Source organism: Tachypleus tridentatus, chromosome 8 (genome assembly GCF_004210375.1).
Source record: "Tachypleus tridentatus isolate NWPU-2018 chromosome 8, ASM421037v1, whole genome shotgun sequence".
Classification (NCBI taxonomy): Eukaryota; Metazoa; Arthropoda; class Merostomata; order Xiphosura; family Limulidae; genus Tachypleus; species Tachypleus tridentatus.
Window position 1 is genome coordinate 99,939,742 of NC_134832.1, and position 22,317 is coordinate 99,962,058.

At 31.6% G+C, this 22,317-nt stretch overlaps 1 protein-coding gene across 1 annotated transcript in view; it reads right to left on the reverse strand.

Moving 5' to 3' along the window:
* Window positions 1–22,317, reverse strand: part of LOC143223049 (uncharacterized) — a 41,037-nt gene that overhangs the window by 4,790 nt on the left and 13,930 nt on the right. Inside the window, exons 7-12 of the mRNA XM_076450441.1 lie at window positions 19,116–19,248; window positions 18,072–18,220; window positions 12,002–12,195; window positions 10,993–11,044; window positions 7,179–7,289; window positions 1,114–1,185 (exon numbers count right to left, since the gene is read on the reverse strand). Coding sequence (XP_076306556.1) covers window positions 1,114–1,185; window positions 7,179–7,289; window positions 10,993–11,044; window positions 12,002–12,195; window positions 18,072–18,220; window positions 19,116–19,248 — 711 coding nt within the window. The remainder of the gene's footprint in view (window positions 1–1,113; window positions 1,186–7,178; window positions 7,290–10,992; window positions 11,045–12,001; window positions 12,196–18,071; window positions 18,221–19,115; window positions 19,249–22,317) is intronic.

Genomic DNA, 22,317 nt, shown 5'->3' on the forward strand with positions numbered 1-22,317 from the left:
TTGACTATTACAGCAAGATCCCCTTCCTTTATAACACTGTTAAGGTTATTCCCATTCAAATTGTACTTATAATTCAAATTGTGATAACCCAAGATACTGGTTTAGTTATTTATTAAGTTCAAGCTACAGCTATTAGACAACCAGCTAATATGATCAAAATCTGACAACAGAAAGATAAGAGATATTAAGAAAACATTTAAGAGAAGAAATATACTCCATCAAGAACACAACAGTTCTGTCCCACCATGATGGATATTTCTTGGTAGCTCCTGATGACTAGATTGATAAAGCTAGATCATTCTGAGAGCTCATGAGTGAAAGCAAAGAAGAATTTGCAATAACATATCAAACACACTACATGCCCATATCTAATATGAACGAGGTCTTTCACCCAATAACAGAGCTCATTATCTAATATTCTGATACAAAAAAAGTGAGCACTGTATTACTAACTTTAATATCTGTAATGTGTTGTGTATATATATATATTACTCAGAAACAAATTTTAGTGTTCTTATTTACAGAAGTACTACCTCCTTCCTTATCTTTACTATTAAATTTCCATAGAAAATTACAATATAAAAAAAAAGTAAATATAAATAAATATTGACTCCCATAATCACTTCTTAAGAAAGAAATAACAAGTACAGTCTTACTGGCTTCAAACTAGATCTCACAGCAACTTCATCTATTTGATCATGTATTCGTTAATCAATAAAAAGAATTATTGTTTTACAGCTAGATCCAATAACTTTCTGAATACTTCGTTCTATAACCTATTTTGGTTCTTCTGATTATAAACCAGGTTAACAACTATATCAAGTGCTTCATGTGTTACTTATGAATAATGATTATTCAAACAAAGCAGGCACAATGAACACTATTTCTAAAATTTATATTTTATATTTTTTCACAAATTGTAAACTGTTTGCAAAATTCTTTAAAATTAAAATATTTACTATCTTGACTTATCAAGGCATATATTAAGCTTTTCTATATTCAACAGAAAATGTATTATTTTAGATAAGTATGAATTTTATAGGTAATTTCTGACATTTCTTATTGCTCATCATCTGAATATGATATTACTTTCATTATTAGAAAAGTCTTTACCTCTTCTAGAGCAAGTATTTGACCATTCTTGAGTTCTAGTGGTACCCGTTGATCTCTGCCTCCTTTGCTTGTCTAGAAAAGTGAAGTAACAATATAAAGTAAAATCTTCAAATAATTCTGTATATATAGTTACTATAACAAAACATTTTATGTTGCACATTCTATATCAATTAACATTTCCATAGAAAACAAAGGTGTTAAATATGCTCAAAATGAAGTAAAATACTTCAAACTTTTGAAGGAGAAAAATAAGACCCATATATTCTATATTCTATCTAAAGAAGGCCCCATCTAAGGACTAAAAAACTCACAGTCTTAATGAAAGAAAATAATAAATTAAAAAGATAGAGTATAATAGTTTGATAGTTAGTAGTTCCATTCAAATTCAACTACAATACAAAAGCTAATTTTAGTCAAACACATTCTCTGAGACCACACCATGTTTTCTAACATTAAATGTTTGAGCAGATACAACAATATTATTTAGACCTCATTATCAAATAATACTGATATTAAGAAGAAAAAAATTATGTGGTATATTAAAGTGAATTGACTTAATTTGAGGGCTATAGCAGATAAGTCCACTAAATAGATTTATTCAAGATATGGAACTATAGTGCACTATTACAACGCTTATTGAGACTGTGTAAAATGAAACACACAAATTAAACAAAAAGAAAGAAATAGCAAAACTAAGGACTCAGTTGAATAGAAGAACTTAAGGTTTTGTTTTTTTTACCTTACTTTAACAAGATATCAGCTTGTTTTGCCCCATGCTCATTGTTTTAGGTTTTAAAAAAAACTTTGTTTTCACTGTTTGGCTAGCACAACAATGTAACAGATTATTCTAAGAAAACCTACTTGAAACATTAACCTCTACATATTACCTAAACAACTATTGAAGGTCATTAGTAATTAAATTCTTCCACAAGGTTGTATCTAGCTATGTTCTCTACAGGTGGTAATAGGGTACATCTAACTTTGAGGATAGCAAAGGAACAGAAATAACTTGAAAAACGAGATCAATTTAACATATTTCTTGATCATATATTATGTGGAACCTGCGCATCTTCAGAACAAGGAATAACTTAGGATACATTATACAAATACAGAAAGACTAATAACGTCAGTTATTATTTTATTACATTGAAAATAAGATTTCCAATAGATACCTCTGCTCACACAACAACTTTACTTGATCTTTTTTTCTGCACTCTAATGCTTTGGAAAGAAATTATCTCACTTGATGCGCTGTCCTTTATACCTCATAAATTTGAGCTGCTCATTTAGCATGCATAGATCATGTGACAACCTTCCACCAAAAGGAGCACTACATATTCCTATAGAGCAGTTGCCTCCTTCTATACTACTTGATGTGAATCTCACTTTTGAGATTAGTCCCATAAGAAACAGAGAAGCATTGGAAGAGTGTGAGAAGAGGTAAACATCTATCAGATCTCCATTTTAAATTTAAAAAGGGCCCGGCATGGCCAAGTGTGTTAAGACATTCAACTCGTAATCCGATGGTCACGGGTTTGATTCCGGTCGCACCAAACATGCTCGCCCTTTCAGCTGTGGGGGCATTATAATGTGACAGTCAATCCCACTATTCGCTGGTAAAAGAGTAGCTCAAGAGTTGGTGGTGGGTGGTGATGACTAGCTGCCTTCCCTCTAGTCTTACACTGCTAAATTAGAAACGGCTAGCACAGATAGCCCTCGAGTAGCTTTGCGCGAAATTCAAAACAAACAAACAAACAATATAAGAAAATGGTAATTTCTGACATGATACATACTTGTGCTCACACAATAGCTAAAATCACACACTGAGTACATGGAGGAACTGGTGTAAGATAACAATGGAACCCTGTAAAAAGTATCTATAATTGAATGAAAGAACAAAAGATGGAGATCATACCACTTCTGGAACAGGTATGGTTTTCTCCCTCAAAGAAGTGGAGTGCTGTAAAATAGGTGGCAACTACATCTGGAACTGGTACAAAAAATAACTTGGAAAACAGTGTATCAGGTGTAAATAATCAATGTGAGTTTCCATCTTCAATGATACAAATGTGACTGGAAACAAATCAACTGTAATAGAAGAATCACAAGTAATATTAAAAAAAAGAAGTAATTCCAAACCCACTCAGAAAAAATGGAAATTCAACAGCCAGTTCCTGGAATTAGAAGACAGAGGCAATTACTAAGACACTGCTAGGTATCTATACAGATGAGGTTCAACATCTTGTCTTCAGTATTATGAAATGGAGGGCCTCACATAAGACCAAAACTAGTATACCCAATGTATGGTGGCAAGACCATTAGTAATATATATATCAGTAATATATATTGCTAATGATCTGGTCACCATCATATATTGTGTGTACTGAGGGCATTAAGAGAGAATGAGGAATGACTTTTCAGTCATGGGAACAGGGCATCACGTATCCAGCAACTGGTATTACGAGGCAAATGGTGTCCCTTGAGCTTAACCACAGACAGAGAGAAGTGAAACATTCTACAATCACACTTACCAAGAAGGGTGTATCTACCAGTCTCAGCTGTAGGAACAGGGTGTTATCTAATTGAACCCTAGGAGAATCCAGCATTATCTAGTCCAACTTCCACCAACATTAGCACATCCAAGATTAAACTACTAAGGGAGAAGGGGAGGTAATGGGTAGGAGGATTACAATCTTTGGCCTCATCTCAATGTAGTGTAGAGACATGTAATGTTGAGATGTGCATTCTACACACAAGAGGAAGTCTCCATGGTCTATTACCCCCAAGGCAATGAACTGGGAAGAAATTGGGACTCCCAAACTCCATTCAAGAAAGGGAGAAGTAAGTGGTATTTGGGAGTCTGGAGGAATATCACACAAGAAAAAAAGCTCAATGGTGACTGTAAAATTCAATTTTAAAACGTAGGCTGTTCTTGATTTACTCAATCCAAGGAGCAGCAGGAATGGGCAGCAATACCCTTCTGCTTTACTCAAAACAGTTTATGAGTGATGATCCACCAACTACGTATCAGGAGTATAGATATACAACTAGGTAAGCTGCTAGTGATCTTGCAGAACACTTTATTTCGACAATGTGCATTATAACCTTAGGTACTTGGTGCATGTTTATAGGAAAGCATACTTGTCCAAGCAAGCTCACCAGAGAGTAGGATCTTAACAGATATTGAGGAAAAAAAAGAGATCCCTGAAAGAAAGCATAACAGAAAAAGACACTTACCCAAGTGAGAGATAAATTGGTGAACATAAAGTTTCCACAGGAAGTAGACATATCCACCAGAGAAGGACATAGCTAGATAATATAAGTAGTAAGCAAGAAATGTATAGAGACTGGTCTTTGTTCCAGCCTGGATGATTGCCCTCAGAGGGTGACACAAATGAACTGCTAACAACATAACATAATGATATGTTGAAACTGAAGAGACAAAATATGATAAAGATGATGCTTTTCCAAGTAGAGAGAAGAGAAAACCTACCTAATAAGCCAACAAACTCAACATGTAAGAGTGATGGGGGAGACATTATATAACAAAGAAGAGAAAAAAAACGAAACAACAGAAACAATGAAAGAAAGCCATACATATATGCTTATAGCATTGCAGCGTCTACACATAAGGCATAGGAGAAGATCCAGACCTGACCTGTAGGAAATATTGGAAATGGAAAGAAAGAAGTTAAGTAAAATGGCAAAAATACCCTCATGGGCAGCTGAGGTCTTGTAAAAACGGAACAATCTGGGTATAGCATAATATATGTTGTATTATAAAAGCACTGGAAACATACATTGCAAAAAGGTCAGCAGACTGATTGCAAGTCAGGAGAGGAAGGAAATAGGTCTTGAGGGAAAGATGATACAAGTAACATGAAGCTAAAGGTTCAGAGGTTTGGAAAAGGCAGACAGGATGACATTGAAAACCCAAATATGCAATGGAAAGGCACAGGGAGGATAATGAACCTCAAAGGACAAGAACACGAAGGAAAAAGTGAGAGAGGATAAGACACAATGGAATCTGGGAAAATCAAACATGACCTACAAGGATGTTTGACAACCAGAAACTGTCAAAATCGAAAGATCCTAATCAAAGAACCAGGTGAATAATTGGGAAAGGTGAGGAATGGAAGGAAGAGAGGGACAGAAACCTACTTGAAGAGACCAACAACTAAAAGTAGTCCAATGTTATTGAAAAAAAACAACAACGATCTTCTAAATCAAGGATCATAGACAAGAGAGAAAGATGGGCCATATAGAAAGCAGGATAAACACTCAGAATGTGACAAATCTGTGTAATGATGAGATGAAAGAAGTAAAAGGTTGAACCCCCCTACAACTGTGTAGGACACGGTCATATGGCAAAAGAAGGAGGTTGAGGTTCAGAGTAAGAATCCAACTCCCAACAAACTTAGGCTTTCAATTTCTTGGCAGTTAATGCCAATCTTGAGGTCTAGGCAACAGGAGTTTGTATGTCTGCTGTAACTGAAGAAGTTGTGTCAGTAATTACAGTAAAATCTAAATTTGTAAGTTGAAGTAATTGTAATTAAAGTCAGCAACACATCAGAAGGTAAGAATGAGGAAAGTTAACTTGTGCAAAAAAAAAACATAGACAATTAGAACAAAGTCAGAAATACTGAAGAAAAAAATTGCAAACTGAAAACAAATGAGAAACACGTCTGATTCGTACTGTGCTAGTTGAGAAACTGAAGTTCATGTTATACAGTATAGGGGGAGTCTGCTGCTCTATTACAGCGTGTTGTGCTCATATTGATGGAGAGTTGTCTCATTTTCTGTGCATGCTAAATGAGCAGCTCAAACTTATGGTGTATAAAGGCTAGTGTATTAAGCAAGAAAAACTACTGCATAAGCAATATATTGGAAACTTATGGTATATTTCTATACCATACTGAATAACCTGATCACTGTATCCTAGGTCATCTGTTTGGTACCCTCACTAACATTGTTTTTGACCCATATAATTATTTATTTGATAGAAAACAGCATCTTTCAATTTGCAGGAAGTTAAATAAACATTCAATATCTATATTTTTAAAAATAAAAAAAAATTGTTTGATTGTTTCTTTGTCTGAAAACTACTTAGTGGTCTTTGGATGATCAATTTTTACCAAAGTTGGTAGGATGATAAATTGGACCAATAGGCACGTCATAGAGTGTTTATAACCTGACCTTACCCACCCTAGGTCATTTACACAAGTTTGTTTAGATAATTACTTCACAGATACCTAATCTATATCTAAATAATGAAAAATGTTGATACCACAGTGGCTTCATCAGAGACCAACATGATTTTGCTGGCATCCTCCAAGCCCTGTGACACAGTATAATCACATTTAACCTGTTTCCACATGTTGATAATATTGACTGCAGGTTATCAGAGACTGACACAGTCTTGTTGTTATTACCATATATACACAATAAATGCCATTGAAATATTGTGCTGTATGTAATCTCAAATTATTGTATTCATATAAGCAGTTGTGTCATATAAGGTGAAATTACCTTATAGGTTTAAGAATCTAAAACAACAAACCAAAATTTACTGTTATGGAGTATATATAGCTAGCTACAAGTCTGCAACATGGCTTAAATTAACCTTACAGATATTAAACCAATCAAATGTGGCTATGGGAACTTGCCTATTCTCTTGATTGTAATGGTAAAGTTTGGTCACAAACTTGCTATTTTGTGCTATGATGGTCCTGGGACCCCAAGTGGAACCAGAAACACAAAATTTGATGCTATATTTGAATTATGTAACTCTATAGACCTATTCCTAGTCCCCATTGATAGGAAAAGCTATATAAATAAGGACATCCTCCCAAGTCCACCTGCCATGTTTAGTCCTGACAGCTCCAAAATTATTTGCAGATAAACAAAAACATACAAATCAAATTAATACAAAATTCAATTCATAAATATTGAATTAGACATCATATAAATTGTATAAAGTTTACTTTTATGAAATCACAAAAAATTTTCCTAATTTTAATCCTCCTAATTATTTTCAAATATTTAATAATAAAATTGGATCTTACTTTCTGGCCTCTTCCTGAGTGTAAGAGATGTTCTCGTTCTAGGCTTTCTTGAGTTCTCTGAAGCATGTCTCTTAAGCACTGAATGTGTTCATTTTTCTCTTCATTTTCAACCTAAAATTAAAGATTTAAAATTGGAGAATTGTATACAACATATATGTTAGGAAAGTTGTAAAATAATGCCTTTCAGAAACTTCATAACACCATTACTTTCAAGTCTTCAATAACAGAATCACTGAGTGAATGCCTCATCTAGGTTACAAACATTATAAGTTAATCAGAGCCAAAAACACGTGTTGCTGATAAAAGCTAATGATAAAAACAATAAACAAGAGTTGGAATTTTTTAAAATTTATCGTTCTCCTCCACATGATTTATTTATAATAGATGTTTATATACATATATTGTTTCATTACATATATATGTATATATACTTTTTATATTACTCACTTAAATAAACATCAAAATACACAAAATTACTGCTATTCTATTTTTAGGCATCTTCTGTGCAATTTCAGTAATAAAAAGAAAGCACAATAAAGAACAACACTGTCTGACAATTACAAATAAAACATATGTATTATTTAATACAATTTTCATTAATTGTTGTGCTCTACTTCCACTTTAATATATTATCAATATACTATATACTCTTACAAACTACTAGGCTTAAAGTTTGAAATAAAATTACATTAACTATAGATTTTTTCTAACATCATCTTAAAGATGTCCATTCCACATTAAAAGAGTGTGAAAACAGCATTTCAGAGATATCTTTTTTTTTTCTCCCACAAGTCACTTTTCAAGAGGTTTTTCATTCCATACCATTACTTTTCAATTGGGCCAAATAATTTAGTCTACTTTCCTATTAATTTGTCAATTTCAGATTTTAAACACCTATAGATTTTAATCTAAAGTGGACAAATTAAGAGGAATGTGGGAAAAAATATTAGATTTTACACATCTCTGACTTTGAAATTGAAATGCACAAATCAAGACAAATGTTGAAAAACCTGTGCACGAACTATAATATTTGTATTACACATTTTAGGCCTGTTGGTTTCTAATGCTTTTCCTGTTTTTGGCCTTTAAGAAATACCTTATAAAGTATTATACAGCATGCAGTACTGTGCAAAAGTGTTAGGACAAGAGAATATTTTGCCATTCGTCACATTTTATGGGGCTAATTCTGCCATGCTATTTGAGAATGTAAATTTCAACACTGCTGTAATGCTTCACTGATCCCTGTTGACAAATGAATGAGTCAGGATGAAAATACTTCCCATTCTTTAGAATTCCCATATACTTGTACCAAGAGCATGTCATAATGGTTCTACTTAAATAAACACACTGATCAAATTTAGGGTCTGAAATAACTGTTTCAACTATATACAATACAGCATCTTAATCACATACAAAAAAACTAGCAAGAAGCTAGCATATGATACTAGTATATGCTAGAAGAAATCAATTTAATAAACCTTAATAAAAAGAGTGTTTAACACTATATAATAAGTTTTGTTGTCATGCCCCAGCCAAAATTCTGTAGAGAATTGACAGTAGAGAAGAGAGCTTGCATAAAAGCTTTATGTGATACTGGTTGGACTCTTAAACAAATTACTGCAGACATGAAATGCTCCCCAAACAATGTCAAGTACACTCTAGATTGTAACACCAAGACAAGTGAATTTGAAAACAGGAGAGAAAAAGGCAGGACATCTAAACTCAATGATACTGATGTTAAGTATATTTGTTTACACAGCCTTTGGAACAGAAGGAAGACTGCTACTGATCCCAACCATGTATTAAATGACATAAAAGTGTCCAGATCTACAGTATCAAGAAGACTCAACAAGAATAGAATATTTGATTGTGTAGCAGTTAAATAAACCTTTACTTTGTTCTTCAAATATTGTCATGAGATTGCATTTGTTAAAAAGTGCAAAAACTAAATTACTAATAATTGAAAAAGGGTGTTATGGATGGATAAGTCTAAATATGAAATATTTCGTTCAAAGCATAGGTTGTACGTCCAGCAGAAAAAAGGTGAAAGATACTTACCTCAATGCACAGCACCTATCATGAAGCATGAGGAAGGCAGTGTGATGGTTTTGGAGTGTTTCTCTGCTGAGGTAACAAGATATATTTGCAAAATACATGGAATATTGGACCAGCACAAGTATCATCAGATACTGATCTGTCATGTTATACCCAGTGGATTGCATAATATTTGTAAAGGACTCTACTACCAGGAAGATAATGACCCCAAACCTATGCAGAAATTACTTGGCTAAGAATAAAGCTGCCAAAAACATTTAAATGATGCAATGGTCCCCATAGAGTCCCAATTCAAACCCAATTGAGCAGATCTGGGATTCAATATATAAAAAATTTGATAAATCAAAAGCTACTTTCAAAAAACCATTATGAGAGTATATTAGAGACATTTGGAGTAAGATACTAAATGATACTTTGACTAAATATGTTGCAACAATGCGTGAAAGACTGTCTGCAATTTTTAAAGCAAATTTGGAACACACAAAAATTTACTGTTTACTGAACTCAAGCACTTCGACTGTGTTTCTGTTGTACTAAATATGAAGAATAATAAAGTGTTGATGTTTCACCTGTAATTCACTTTCCATTAATCGTTGAAAATCGCTCTAAATCTAATTTTAATTTTGTCTTAACACTTTTACACAATACAGTATATAAACAGCATTTCAGTGAATTTTTTATCTCTTGTTATTCAGTCCAGCTGACAGGTTCTAATATTGAACAAAAGTGAGTTGCAGAAGACAAATACAGCTCTGAAATGCTGTTTTTATATAGATATGATCTTGAAGCAAAAGTGAACAAACTAAGAAAAATGAAGTTTACATAAAATTGAACACATATGTTAAACCTATTTATTTTTAAAGTTTTGCCAGGTTTTCACATTTAAACTGCAACTTAAATAATGTTACACATTTCAAAATATTTTGTCCCAAATGTATAGATCTTTCAATTAATCAAATATATCATAAGATATAGTAAATACTAAGCTTAATTTGCTGCATAGTATTTTCCTATAATCCAATATATTCAATTAATTCTAAAAATACATATATACTTTACTTAATTTTTTTCTGCTGCCTTGATCATTGCTCTCCATTAATAGAAATGTGTCTTAGTTATTCTATCTTACACTACTTATAATAACTATATGTTTTCAACCAATTCTTTTTTGCAAAGAAAATATAGCATGTTATTTGACCTTAATGAATGGCCATTGTAACAGTACTTCAACTGGCCTGTAAATCTAGTGTCAGTTTAGCAATAGAGAAGGGCTACCTTTAGTTACATTTAATGTATCTTAATTCCATGACTTTACTTAATTTGAAGTAATGCTTTACTCTAATTCGATCATTTATTTTCTTATCATTGAAAATCTAATGCAACTTCACCACTGCACTTAAATTATAGGTAACCAACACGTATTACTCATTTTAATAAAAGTTAAGAAAAAACAACTTTTACACTCCAGATAAATATAAAAGAATATATTTTTATTTAAACCAATGTTGTGCCTTTGCAGCTTCTTCATAGTTAGTATTCTAACTCTCTGTATGTACAACAAATTTTGAAAGACAACAAGTATGAAACATGTCTTGGAAAAGTAACAGCATAGACAGATATTCAAATACTTATAGAAAAGGAAATTAAAACTTAAATTCTAAAAGAAATGGTTAAAACTCATCACTGAAATTTGAAAACAGTCTTCTAATAAATGAGGTTTTACTGATTTACATAAAAAAATCATGTTGAATTTACATACCATTAACCTCTTTATTTCCTTCTTGGCCATATCTAATGCTTCATCAAGATCACTGTAATAAAAAAATAAGAGATTCCAAAACTTCTGCTTATGGTATGAAGCTTACATTAATATCACACTGTGGACTGTCTTTATAAGAAAGGACACAAACAAAAATATTGTTTCAATCCACAGATGCCAAGTCGACAAGCATAATGTTCACTTATTTTTACTTCAATCATTTATTATTCAACTCCCTTTTAAACAACTTACACTAGTTTATTCTGTTTCTCTTTAGTTTTTAAGTCAGAAAAAAAAACTGTATTTTTCACTTCATATTTTATATAAATTTAAATTAAATAATGCAGCTACACAAGAAGCATCTATAAAATCAATAGATAGACAATACCACAAGCAGTGTTAACTACTTTACATTAAACTTATGGAAAAGAATTTTTAATTCTTCTTGTATTTCTCATCACCATCTTTCACAAAATTAAACACAGAAAGTAATATTCAGTTTAATAATTTGATAATACAAAACTTAGTAAGTTTACTTTAGTAAAGAATAACACTAGTTTAAGCTACATTTCAGTTAGAAAATTAAACAATGTTTTGATGCAAATGAGATGTTTGATTATTTGTTTTTGTGAACCTTACAAAAACATACTAAAAGCATGGTCAAAAGTAATGCTTGGAAATAAAAGAAAAGTAATAATAAATACTGTAACATTTTTATTTATCCAGATGCCTTAAATTGTTATTTTAACCATATGTTACAAAGCATGGTTAAAGTTTCTACTGGAAAAAATGTAGATGTTTTATGTTATTATTCACACTGCTTTGAAGGAGAAACAGTTAAAGATTCTACTAACATAAAATGAATGTTTAATATTGTTATTCAAATTAACTATAACAAAGCATGCCTAAAGTTTCTATTGCATTGCATAATGATAGCTCAAAAACTTATTTTACAAAATGATCATTTTATGTTATTCTTAGAGGTAAAGAAATAAAATCTTATGTTTACTCAATTTTCTGCTTGTATACAGTCAGAATCTGTTCTTTTAGGTTTGTCAATTCACTTCCTAGGTGTTCAAGATCCCTCTGTCTTGATTGAAGGACTTCTTGCCACTCTAATAGTGAAACGTCTTTCAAAGACTTGTGTATATCAGGCAAATTCAGTTCCAGGAAGTTCACTACATTACGCATCAAGTATGTATGCTGAAGATGAAAAACATAAAATACTTTGTCAATTACAATCAAAGACCAAGTACCTTGTAGATTTCAAAATACTCTGAAGATTTATACCAACAATCATGTGATGTAATTCGTTAGACAACTGTATGAGGAGTAAAATGTTTCTATTACTGACAGAGAAAATGCTTGGAAATATGCATTTTGGAGACTTTAAGCTTGTTGGATATACAAGACTTTTTAGCATAGGAACTATTATTTAACTTGTTTTGTAATTTAATGTTAATGATTGTTTAGTTTTCATAACAAGAGAGTTAAAAGTTAATTATTTTAAATTATTTATAACAACTTTGGTTGCATAACTCTGTACAACTCATACATTGTGTTTGCAATTACACCGATATCAAGCCTTAACTAATATTGTTAACATGATGTTACTTGAATCTACAGTATTTTTCTCGTTACCTTAACTAAGTGTTGTTAAATCATTACTGTTCAAGCACTTTATAGAAAATTCCAGAGACCTCAGTGGCTGACATGTAAATAGCTGTGGCTAAACAAGTAAATGTCAAGTAAAGTGAATGAAAGGCTCAGTTACAGAAAAGTTAAAAAACGTGAAGTTAGCATGTGAGTGATTTTCTACAATGGGTGATATGTTAAAGTGAGTTTCACAGTTTGAATAGAGATAAGGAGAATGACATGTCTTGTCAAAAGGTATTCTAAAGTAATTGAAGCCATCTGTGTTGACTCTGAGGAAAAGGAAACAATTATTTAAAGTTCAGGATACAAGTGTAGTAACCCATGCAGTAAAGTAAGTATATTCTTCACTGATACTATTGTTATAAAAGTATCAAATCCAGTCTGTCTTGTAAATTGAATTCTTAAATAACTGAATCAGCTTAAGTGGACTTTTGACAAGAAAAAAATAATTATTTAGCATTTGAGATACAACTGTGATATTCACAGTATAAGGAATTTTTATATATACATTTAACTTATTATTTTAAAACAAGTGGGATGTGTGCTGTCCATTTATTTTAAAATTTATCACCAACAAATTACAGACACTACTGTAGAAGAATCTTCAGCCCACTACATATAATATAACTCTGACAATTATATTCAAAACATTTTTCTTGCCAATATATTGATGATAACATACTGGTATGAGAAAATAACTGTTACAGTTGCTGTATTCCTACGTAAGTGTAACATAAGATGATAGAATAAAATGCTTATATAAATAAAAACAAACTTAAATATTTTAAACAAAAATTTACATTTACAAATCTGGTTTAGAGTCATTTTTAAAAATTAAATATATTTTAAATTTTTAGAATTAAAATTAATTTCAACAGGTATTAATCTCTGAAAAACATTAAACCTTCCTCTGTTGAGTTTATCTCACACTGTCAAGAAAGACCACTAAAATTCTGAACTTCCTTGACATAATGCAGAGTGTGTGTTAACTTACTCATAGTTCTCCACTTTTCTACTCTCTACATGACTTCCTGTGCTTGCCTCAGTAGGACATACATAAGCTCTGCTTTCTCACTGTAACTCAGATTTTATTATAACTGTCATAATGGAACCCTATGTCTTCTCATTGTGGGAAGGTTGTGTGGGAAATTATTTCAGAGGTAAGTATCTGACTGAAATTCATTTGTATTTTAAAAATTGAAACAGGTAGACTTATCACTGAAACATGAAATGTCACATTGAGACAGAAAAACAAACAAAGAAACAGAATCATAAGAACCACTGACTAACCAAAATTTGAGTTTTTAAGCATGAAGGCAGCAACCACTCTTGACCAGCATTTCCCACCCTTCTAAGTAGAAGGTCCAAGTAGTTGTTAGTTTACAGCATTTTTATGGTAGTCACAGATGTTTCAAGTCATGACAGTCCATCAGTTAAGATTACTGTCCTATACTAAAACAGTTGAAGATATGATCAAGCAGAGTTGAAGGGAGAAGGAGAAACAATGCTTACTTTTTTTTGTAATGTTTAGATAGGAAGGTAATGATCAGGGTACAAGTATGAGGATTTCTAAGAAGACAAGGTATAAGAAACATATGCACATATAAAGTTTATATCAATCAGAGTGTAATCCACCCTATACTGGAAATAAATAAAAAAGGATTGAGCAACAAGCTACTTTGGGTTCATAAAGAGAAGGAGCCAAGATATGCAACACCAAATTCAATTCCAAATTAAGATGATGTTTAAGAATTATCGGTCATTTTAGATGGAAGACTTGGAACAGGTCTTGAATAATGGGTGTAAAACTGGCATCTGAAGGTAGCACATAAGATAGCTCCATAAACAGTTATAGAAGAAGCTGATTGGTCAAAATTATGAAACACATAGATAAACAAAGAAATAATTTGTTAATGAGCTGGAGATAAACAAGAAACAACATATCTAATGCACCATCTCCCGATGATAGCTCAATAAGAGTGGTTAACAACAGGAAAAAAGTCTTTACAACAATAAGTTAACAACTGAGCCATTCATGAAAAGAACCTGGTTTGTCAGAGAAAGTACTAAATAACAGACAGCTGTGAAGTTATATACATTGAATATTATTTTGAAACACTGACAATTAAGATGGATTCAGAGTTTAATATCATGATGACAACAGAACTGATTTATTGTAAAAAAGTTGATATAATATAGAAAATAATAATCCAGCAGACCAAAGTGTAACAATGAGAACAGCTTGGCAGTTTGAGTAATTGACTTTGGTCAATTGACCCAGAAAAGGTGAAGGATATACATAAAGAAAAAAAGGTTCTCCCAAATTGGACTCAGGTTATCCACTTCCAGAGAATTTGGATCTGGAACTGGAGATGAGTAGAGCAGAAGAAAATGGCTGGTCAAAGTAGTGAAGGCATCAGTGAATGACTCAGACATTTACAAAGTCACTGAAAAACTAAGGGGTGAAAGGTCTATACTATGTGAAGAAGGTGACAGCTTCAAGAAAATGAGCTGGACAAAATGTTATTATAAAAGAAACATGACAAACATGAAGTGAACAAATAGAATAAAGCCAAAGAAGTAAGAAGTTGTAAACAACAAACACTAGAAAAATGAGTACCACCCTGATTGTTGATATAAGCTATCACATTAAAGTTGTCTGTGTGGTGTGAACTACTGCAGAAATGTAGAAAAAAGAAAAGTGAGACAGACACATTGAACAGTTCAAAAGCCTAACATGTTAATTCCAGCTGCTGCTTAGAAAAGAATCCAAAAAACAGAACAATATGAATTCTTCAACAGAGTGCCCCAACTCTTGAGAAAGACATCTGTGAAAGGATAAAAGTCAAAAGAAACAGGAAGAAAAGGATATCCTGCTTTTATGATTACATGGATGAATGCCATTGAGAAGCAAGATCTAATTCAACATATGAAGGTGAACATAACCCAAGGGAATGGCTTTGTGGAGTGAGGCCATCATCTAAAGCAGAAAGGATTTCTTTAGCAGTTGGAGTGAAAGACAGAAAAACATGAATACAAGACTCCCAGGTTTTCAACAGCATTTGAGATGGTTTCAGTGTTCCTTAACCACACTGATTCAGATTTTCAAATGCTAGTTCTAAATTGGATTTGAAGTTGTGGAATGATTCACCCACAAAATGTAGCCAATCATTTGATTAAATGAGTATGTGTGTAAGATAATGAGTGGAAAAAACTGCTCAAAATAAGGCAGTTGTCCATGTGAATGTTAATGTTGAAGCAATGAAGAAGACCAAAAAGATTTGACTACATATAAAACTTGTACAAAACCGAGTGTAATGTATGGTTAAGTTAATGAGCGTTCTGCATTTTGTAAAGTAGATTAATAATTTTTGTCACATGTCTGTTGAAATCATGAGAGTAACTCAACAAGGAAAATATTTTTGTAATTCAGAGGTAAGTCTGCCTGTTTTGATAACTATATTAATTTGCATGTTAATGCCTGAATTACCAGAAGATTCGATATTTTTAAACCTTACCTTACCTGGGACACTATCATTCAGGAGAACTAAAATATTAATTACAAGTATCTAAATTTCTGTTAGAAAAAGAATTTACTTCTATAAAACTTTTCAAGAAGATTCCCATTTAAAGTAAATAAACTAATTTAGTAACAAGAAAATGTTATAAAACAAATTTTTTAACACAGTGAACCAGAAGCGGTGTATAATACTTGTTACATATTAAAATGTGTCTCAAACAAGTTTCTAATTTATTGTGTTACATCATATGATTTCAAATAGTCTGAAATTTTTATTTGAATTTAGAAGTCACGTGAATGCTAATATATATCAAATTTATGATATTTGTCAACACAACTGATAAACACAATTTTCTTTCTTAACACAAATATGGTTTAATGTATAAGCAACAATACAATTTATAACAATAGTTATTATAAACAATTTATTATATAGAAAAGTTTTTAAACTTACAAGCAATATTGAGTCTTCTATCTGGTTTGGAACTGAATATTTTATCCATGGTTCACAATGAGCAAAATATTTCAAGTTGATAAGGGTACAATTTGCTTAATAGCTAGCTAGCTATCTGTTTCACTGAGCACAATGTAAGTTTTTCACTGATAAAAAAAATATCTAATATCCTTGTAGAAATACTAATGTCTGAAGTTAAATGGTTTGTAATGTTCAAAATCTATAAATATTCCTGGTCAAATATCTGTAGTTTTCTGATTTATACACTATATAAAAAATTTTTTCCTATTCTTGTTCCTGGGCCGAAACTGTCATTTCATAACTGCTTATGCCTAAAGTAAATGGAAAAGACCTATTTTTCTCTCAAGCTTTGCTTTTGTGACCTGGGAGCATATAATAAAAACATGATAGGACACTATATTTGGGGGCTGATAAGTGAAAGTGATTTACATTACACTCGCAAATCTCTAAAAACTACTTACTTCTAAACATTTTTCTATAACTTTAGTATAAATACATGTAAATCTTAATTAACATGTTGTTTTATTCAGACCTTATGTAAATGAAAATGTGCAAATTTATCCATTTTTACATAGAAAATAGGTTAATTTCTAAATTTAATTATCCAGGTTATAAAAGCAAAGTTTGAAGGAAATAATTTCAATTTTCTCTACTTTTACAACATAAGCAATTAAGAAATAACACATACTATCCAGGAACAAAATTTGTGTTACATAGTGTTATCACAGTTATTGCTTCTAAGGTTTATAGTATACTAGTTTAGCCAACAAACAAATTAAAATTGTCTCTCAGTGCATCGGTTTACAAACGTTAAGGCAAGATTCTTGAAAGTTCAAATACCAGAAATACTGGCAAATACTAGTATTTTAAACACACACAGTACATTATTGTTGATTCTTATACTCAAGAATCTTCTATAAACTTACCGAACAGGCAAGAATATTGCAATACACATAACAGTATAAGTGACATGCATTTCTAAATATATATTTGACTAAAACAAACATCAATATTAAATAAAAATAAATAAGTAAATCCTTTATATATTCTATTTAATCAACTTGTCTGTTTCATAATAAATTATCCACCTACTAAGATTAAATAACATAATAGGTTGGCAGTTATTTCAATAATGTCTGATGAATGGAAAGGTTTAATAAACTTTGGTTGAGTTTGTTAAGTGTTTCATAGCTTTTCTCTCATGAAAACTTAGTGTACATAACAACTAATACTCCCAATGGTATTATTACAAGAATTAGGTAGTTAGTAGTAGCACTAAAAGTTATCATCTTTGTCCTTAATAATTAAGTAAAGTTATCGAGCAGCAATAAAAACAGACATTACATAAAATTCTAATTGTATATAGATGTTTTTAAAGCTGAGACAATTTTAATTACTTCTAATCAGCTACAAGCAAAACATACTCACATTATGCTCACTTAACTTCATAATTTCTTGGATTGTGGCCTCTTTAACGTTTCCTCCATTTTCAATTCCAAGTTCAGCTAACTGAGCTTTTAAGGATACAACCTCTTTTTGCAACCTTGCAACTTCTTCCTCAGCTTCACAAATACCATCTGTAAAATATTAATTAGTAAACAGTTCAACACTAAGCATATGATATTTTTTAAATTCATTATTCTGGGAGGTACACTAAAGCCTAATAATTGGGAAAATATCAGTTTCATCAAAGATAAACAAAACAAAATGAGTATACATAAACCACTCTAATGTTTAGTGCTAATCATGATTTGTTTTGATTAAACAAGTATTAGATATCTGATCTGTTTATCTTAGCTTGTTACGAAAATAGTAAAACATTGTTCAGAATATTCACTTTGTGTATCAATAGGTTCTTACCACTGGATATCTTGCCTTGAATATTATGTTACAATAATATTTGTGTGCTCTTTTTTCAAGGCATATAGGTGTCCCAAAACATTGTGATTACATAATATTCATGACAAAATGTTTTTGAGAAAAAACCTTCCAGATTATACCCTCTTGCCAAGCATGTTTCTTAAACAAATCTTGTATTATTTCAAAATCAGTGGTTTATTCTTGATTTTGAAAGTATATAGTGATTCTTATTAATAAATTAATTTATAAATTATGTGTTATTTATTTGATGTAGAAATATTTCATTTTTTTCAATGATAATCAATCATTTAAAATTAATTTCGAGGACTAAAATAATTAATTTTGAGAACTAAAGTAACATGAGTATATTTTTCTCAGTTACATTATAATATAAATATATAATAACACCTAATAATAAATTTCTGATGTTCAGTAAAAAGCAAAACATATGTAGTGTTTTCCTCTTTAATTTTGTTACAATATTGTACCTGATATTATCTTGCTGTATGAATAAAACTGCCACATAGATAAAACATAATGTGAAACTTCAAATACAAGTTCCTTACTCTAAAAGTCAAAACAAAACCTAACAGAACAGCATTACTCCCTCACCCTGAGATGAGGTTATTCCAGGAAGATGCTTCATTTGGCTTCGTATTTCTTCTAGTTCTTCAGCTTGGTTGGAAATAGTTTGAAGATGTTTTTCACTGAGACATCTTGTTCCGATACTTGAAAGCTTCTGTTCCTAGCAGGGTAAACAGGTTGCTGAATAAGTGTTTCTCCATATACCTATTCATTCTGTCACTTAAAACATTTTTGAAAGGATAAAATGTATATCAATTCAGTGTATAGACAAACAACTACATACAAACATAATATTAAATTATCATATAATAACTGTAAGAAAATAAAACATAGTACAAAATATTTCACTTATATGTTGTAATCTAATTCCTCAACAAAATTAGCTATTTCTTTTTGAACAGTACTGCTATTTCAGGCAGAATGAAAAATAAATTTTTAAATAAGACAACAAAATTGACAGAACTGTTAACAGTAATATATATAGCAAAAGTTTTCATGAATTACTGAAGTTGACTTTAACTTACATGATATAAAGTGATGAGCCACAACTAAAAAAAAACTGTCAGATCAAACTGAAAAATAGTCTGTAAAATAGTTAATTATACTTTACTGTTATATACAAAGAGTTAACAACTTTATAATATCATAAATATCTCAATCCACAGCATTTCACATGTTGATAAGCTAAAACATGTCAACAGTTTAAACAAACAATTGTTAGTCAGTAAAGTATATCAGCAAATACACTATCAGTCAAACATGACCTGTACCACAATTACAGTTAGTTATTCATTTTAAAATTCTATAAAAGTTAAGACATGCTAGTTAATAACTAAATACACCAATATGTCAATCAATATTATTGTTAGATACCATACCAGCTGATGTCAATGGTGAGACTGATCTTACAGGGCTTATGGAATAAATTTATATGGGATCCTTCACCACTATTACTAACTGTTGCTATATGTACTTTTTGCAGGGTCCCCAAAAGTGTTCTGTTTCAAGAGTAAATAAAACCAAAAGAATAAGAAATATTTTTATTACTTGTTTTTGAATTTCAGATGTCATGCTGTGTTTTAGTCTACAGACTACATAACTTCTCATGATTCATGGCACACACATTTTACTGATATTATGATAGCACAAACTGCAGTGTTAAGTGTCCCTTATGTGACACCATTTTAGTGTCTACTTAATGACTGACAGACACCACAGTAATGTGTAGTAGTGTGAGTAGCTAAAAAAGGTTAACCCTCTATGTGGCCTCTGGCCCCTTTTTAGGGAAAGTATCCCCTCTACCCTCTCACGCTGAGCTGGATGCACAAGAGGTTAAGGGAAAGTACCTCCTCCACTCTCTCATGCTGAGCTGAGTACACAAGAGGTGTGTGAAGGGATAACTAATGCCTGTGAACGCGATCCAGCTTGTAAGATAGGTAGTTGTACCCACAACTAAAGTACAGTGTGTAAAACTCCTGTGACCAAATACTTTAACTGAATTTACCATTATTAAACTACATGAATAAGAAGGAAAAATGATAAATCTTGCAAAAGAACATTTAATGGCAATCTTTCATTTTATAAGAAAACTTATTTTACTTACTTTTTAGCCATTTAACAAAGATGAAATAGAATAAAAGTTAATTTAACTCTCTTCCTCTGGCTAATTGTTAAGACATAAAAATTCTAGTTGTTTTAATCACTTTAACTACTTTCTTTCCCTGCTTAAGACTCATATTTTATTATTTATAAAATCCATCTTATGTAATGGTATAAAGTGATTAATCATACATTTATGTCCTCTTTCAGTGTAATCACAGTCCAATCAGGTTCGTGGTTCTTTATGTTTCACTCATTTTTTGGTATGAACAGGAGAAAAATGATAGGTTAGAGTTACTTATATATTTGATCTTGATTTTAAAATAAAACTGTCATTTTCATTTATAGGAGTTTACTCCTACCATGACGTTTTGTTGTTATTGATAGAATTCTCATATAAACAGCCTTCCAATAAGTAAATACACATCCACTCCAGAAAAAATGCAGTTTTATTAAAAAAACATAAAGCAAATGATATAAGATTACCATTAATATTTTGTAGATCTATCCTTTGCAATAATTAAAAGAAGAACACAGATACAAATCATATTTACAAGACCTTAAATCTGATACTGTGAGGTTGCACCTCACTTCTGGCAAAGACTTTAAATGAAGATGTCTATGCAAGTTTTTATGCGTTCACATGGAACAATCTAGGATAGACCACATATGCTCAATACAGTTCATATTTAGCAGTTGGGCTGGTCATGATAGAGTTATAATGGCTTAACATTCATTTCATGGCACAGTCTTCATTTTGTAAATCAGGCTGAATATACAACAGCTCCATCATGTATGAAAACATTATTTTACTTGGAAAGCTAGTCACTAGCACAGATCATTAGAAGGCCTTGCTTAAGAAATTTAATGTATCAAAAAGAGCAACCAGACCTTTACATACTACCAGCTATGACTGTCAACCTACCCAAATGGCAGAGTACTGTAGGATTTGACATTCTGACGATCGATGAGATATTGTCAGTGGTAATGAGTCATTTATTCAATAGTGTGTGCACAGGGCTAGGAAATGGAGGTGATGAGAAAAACACATATGATTCAGCAGAACATGTAAGGTAAAAACCATGAATACACAAAAACAAAATCCTAATATCTGTGGGGTACTACCACTATGACAATGTGAAGATAGGAGCAAATTGCATCAAATGTGGACATCCACAATAGTAAAAAATGCTTATTCAGATTGTGAATGTTGGAGAATCTAGGCAATGATATAGATAAGAAAAATTGATGATTTTACACCACTCTCCTGTCTTCTTAAGCCCAAAACCTCAGAGAATTAGCACAACTCTTTCTTTCTCTATTCCCAAACCCAACAGATTCTGATAGCCAAAGAACTAAGTTTCCAAGTTCAAGGATCTGTGGAAATGGAAACCCTGCAGATAGAGTGGATAATGATGGTAAAGATGTGAACTGAATGGCTAATTCTGCCTCAAGAACTTGTAGTTCTTATGAATCCATGATTAAGGTTACCACACATCTAGAAATACTCATAGCTGAACACCCATAGACCTCAAAGGCAAAAAATAATAGCTGGCACTGCTGGGGATATTCCAACTGAGCAGTGGAATTCTTGGACATGGATATAATTTATTATAGGTACGAATGTACT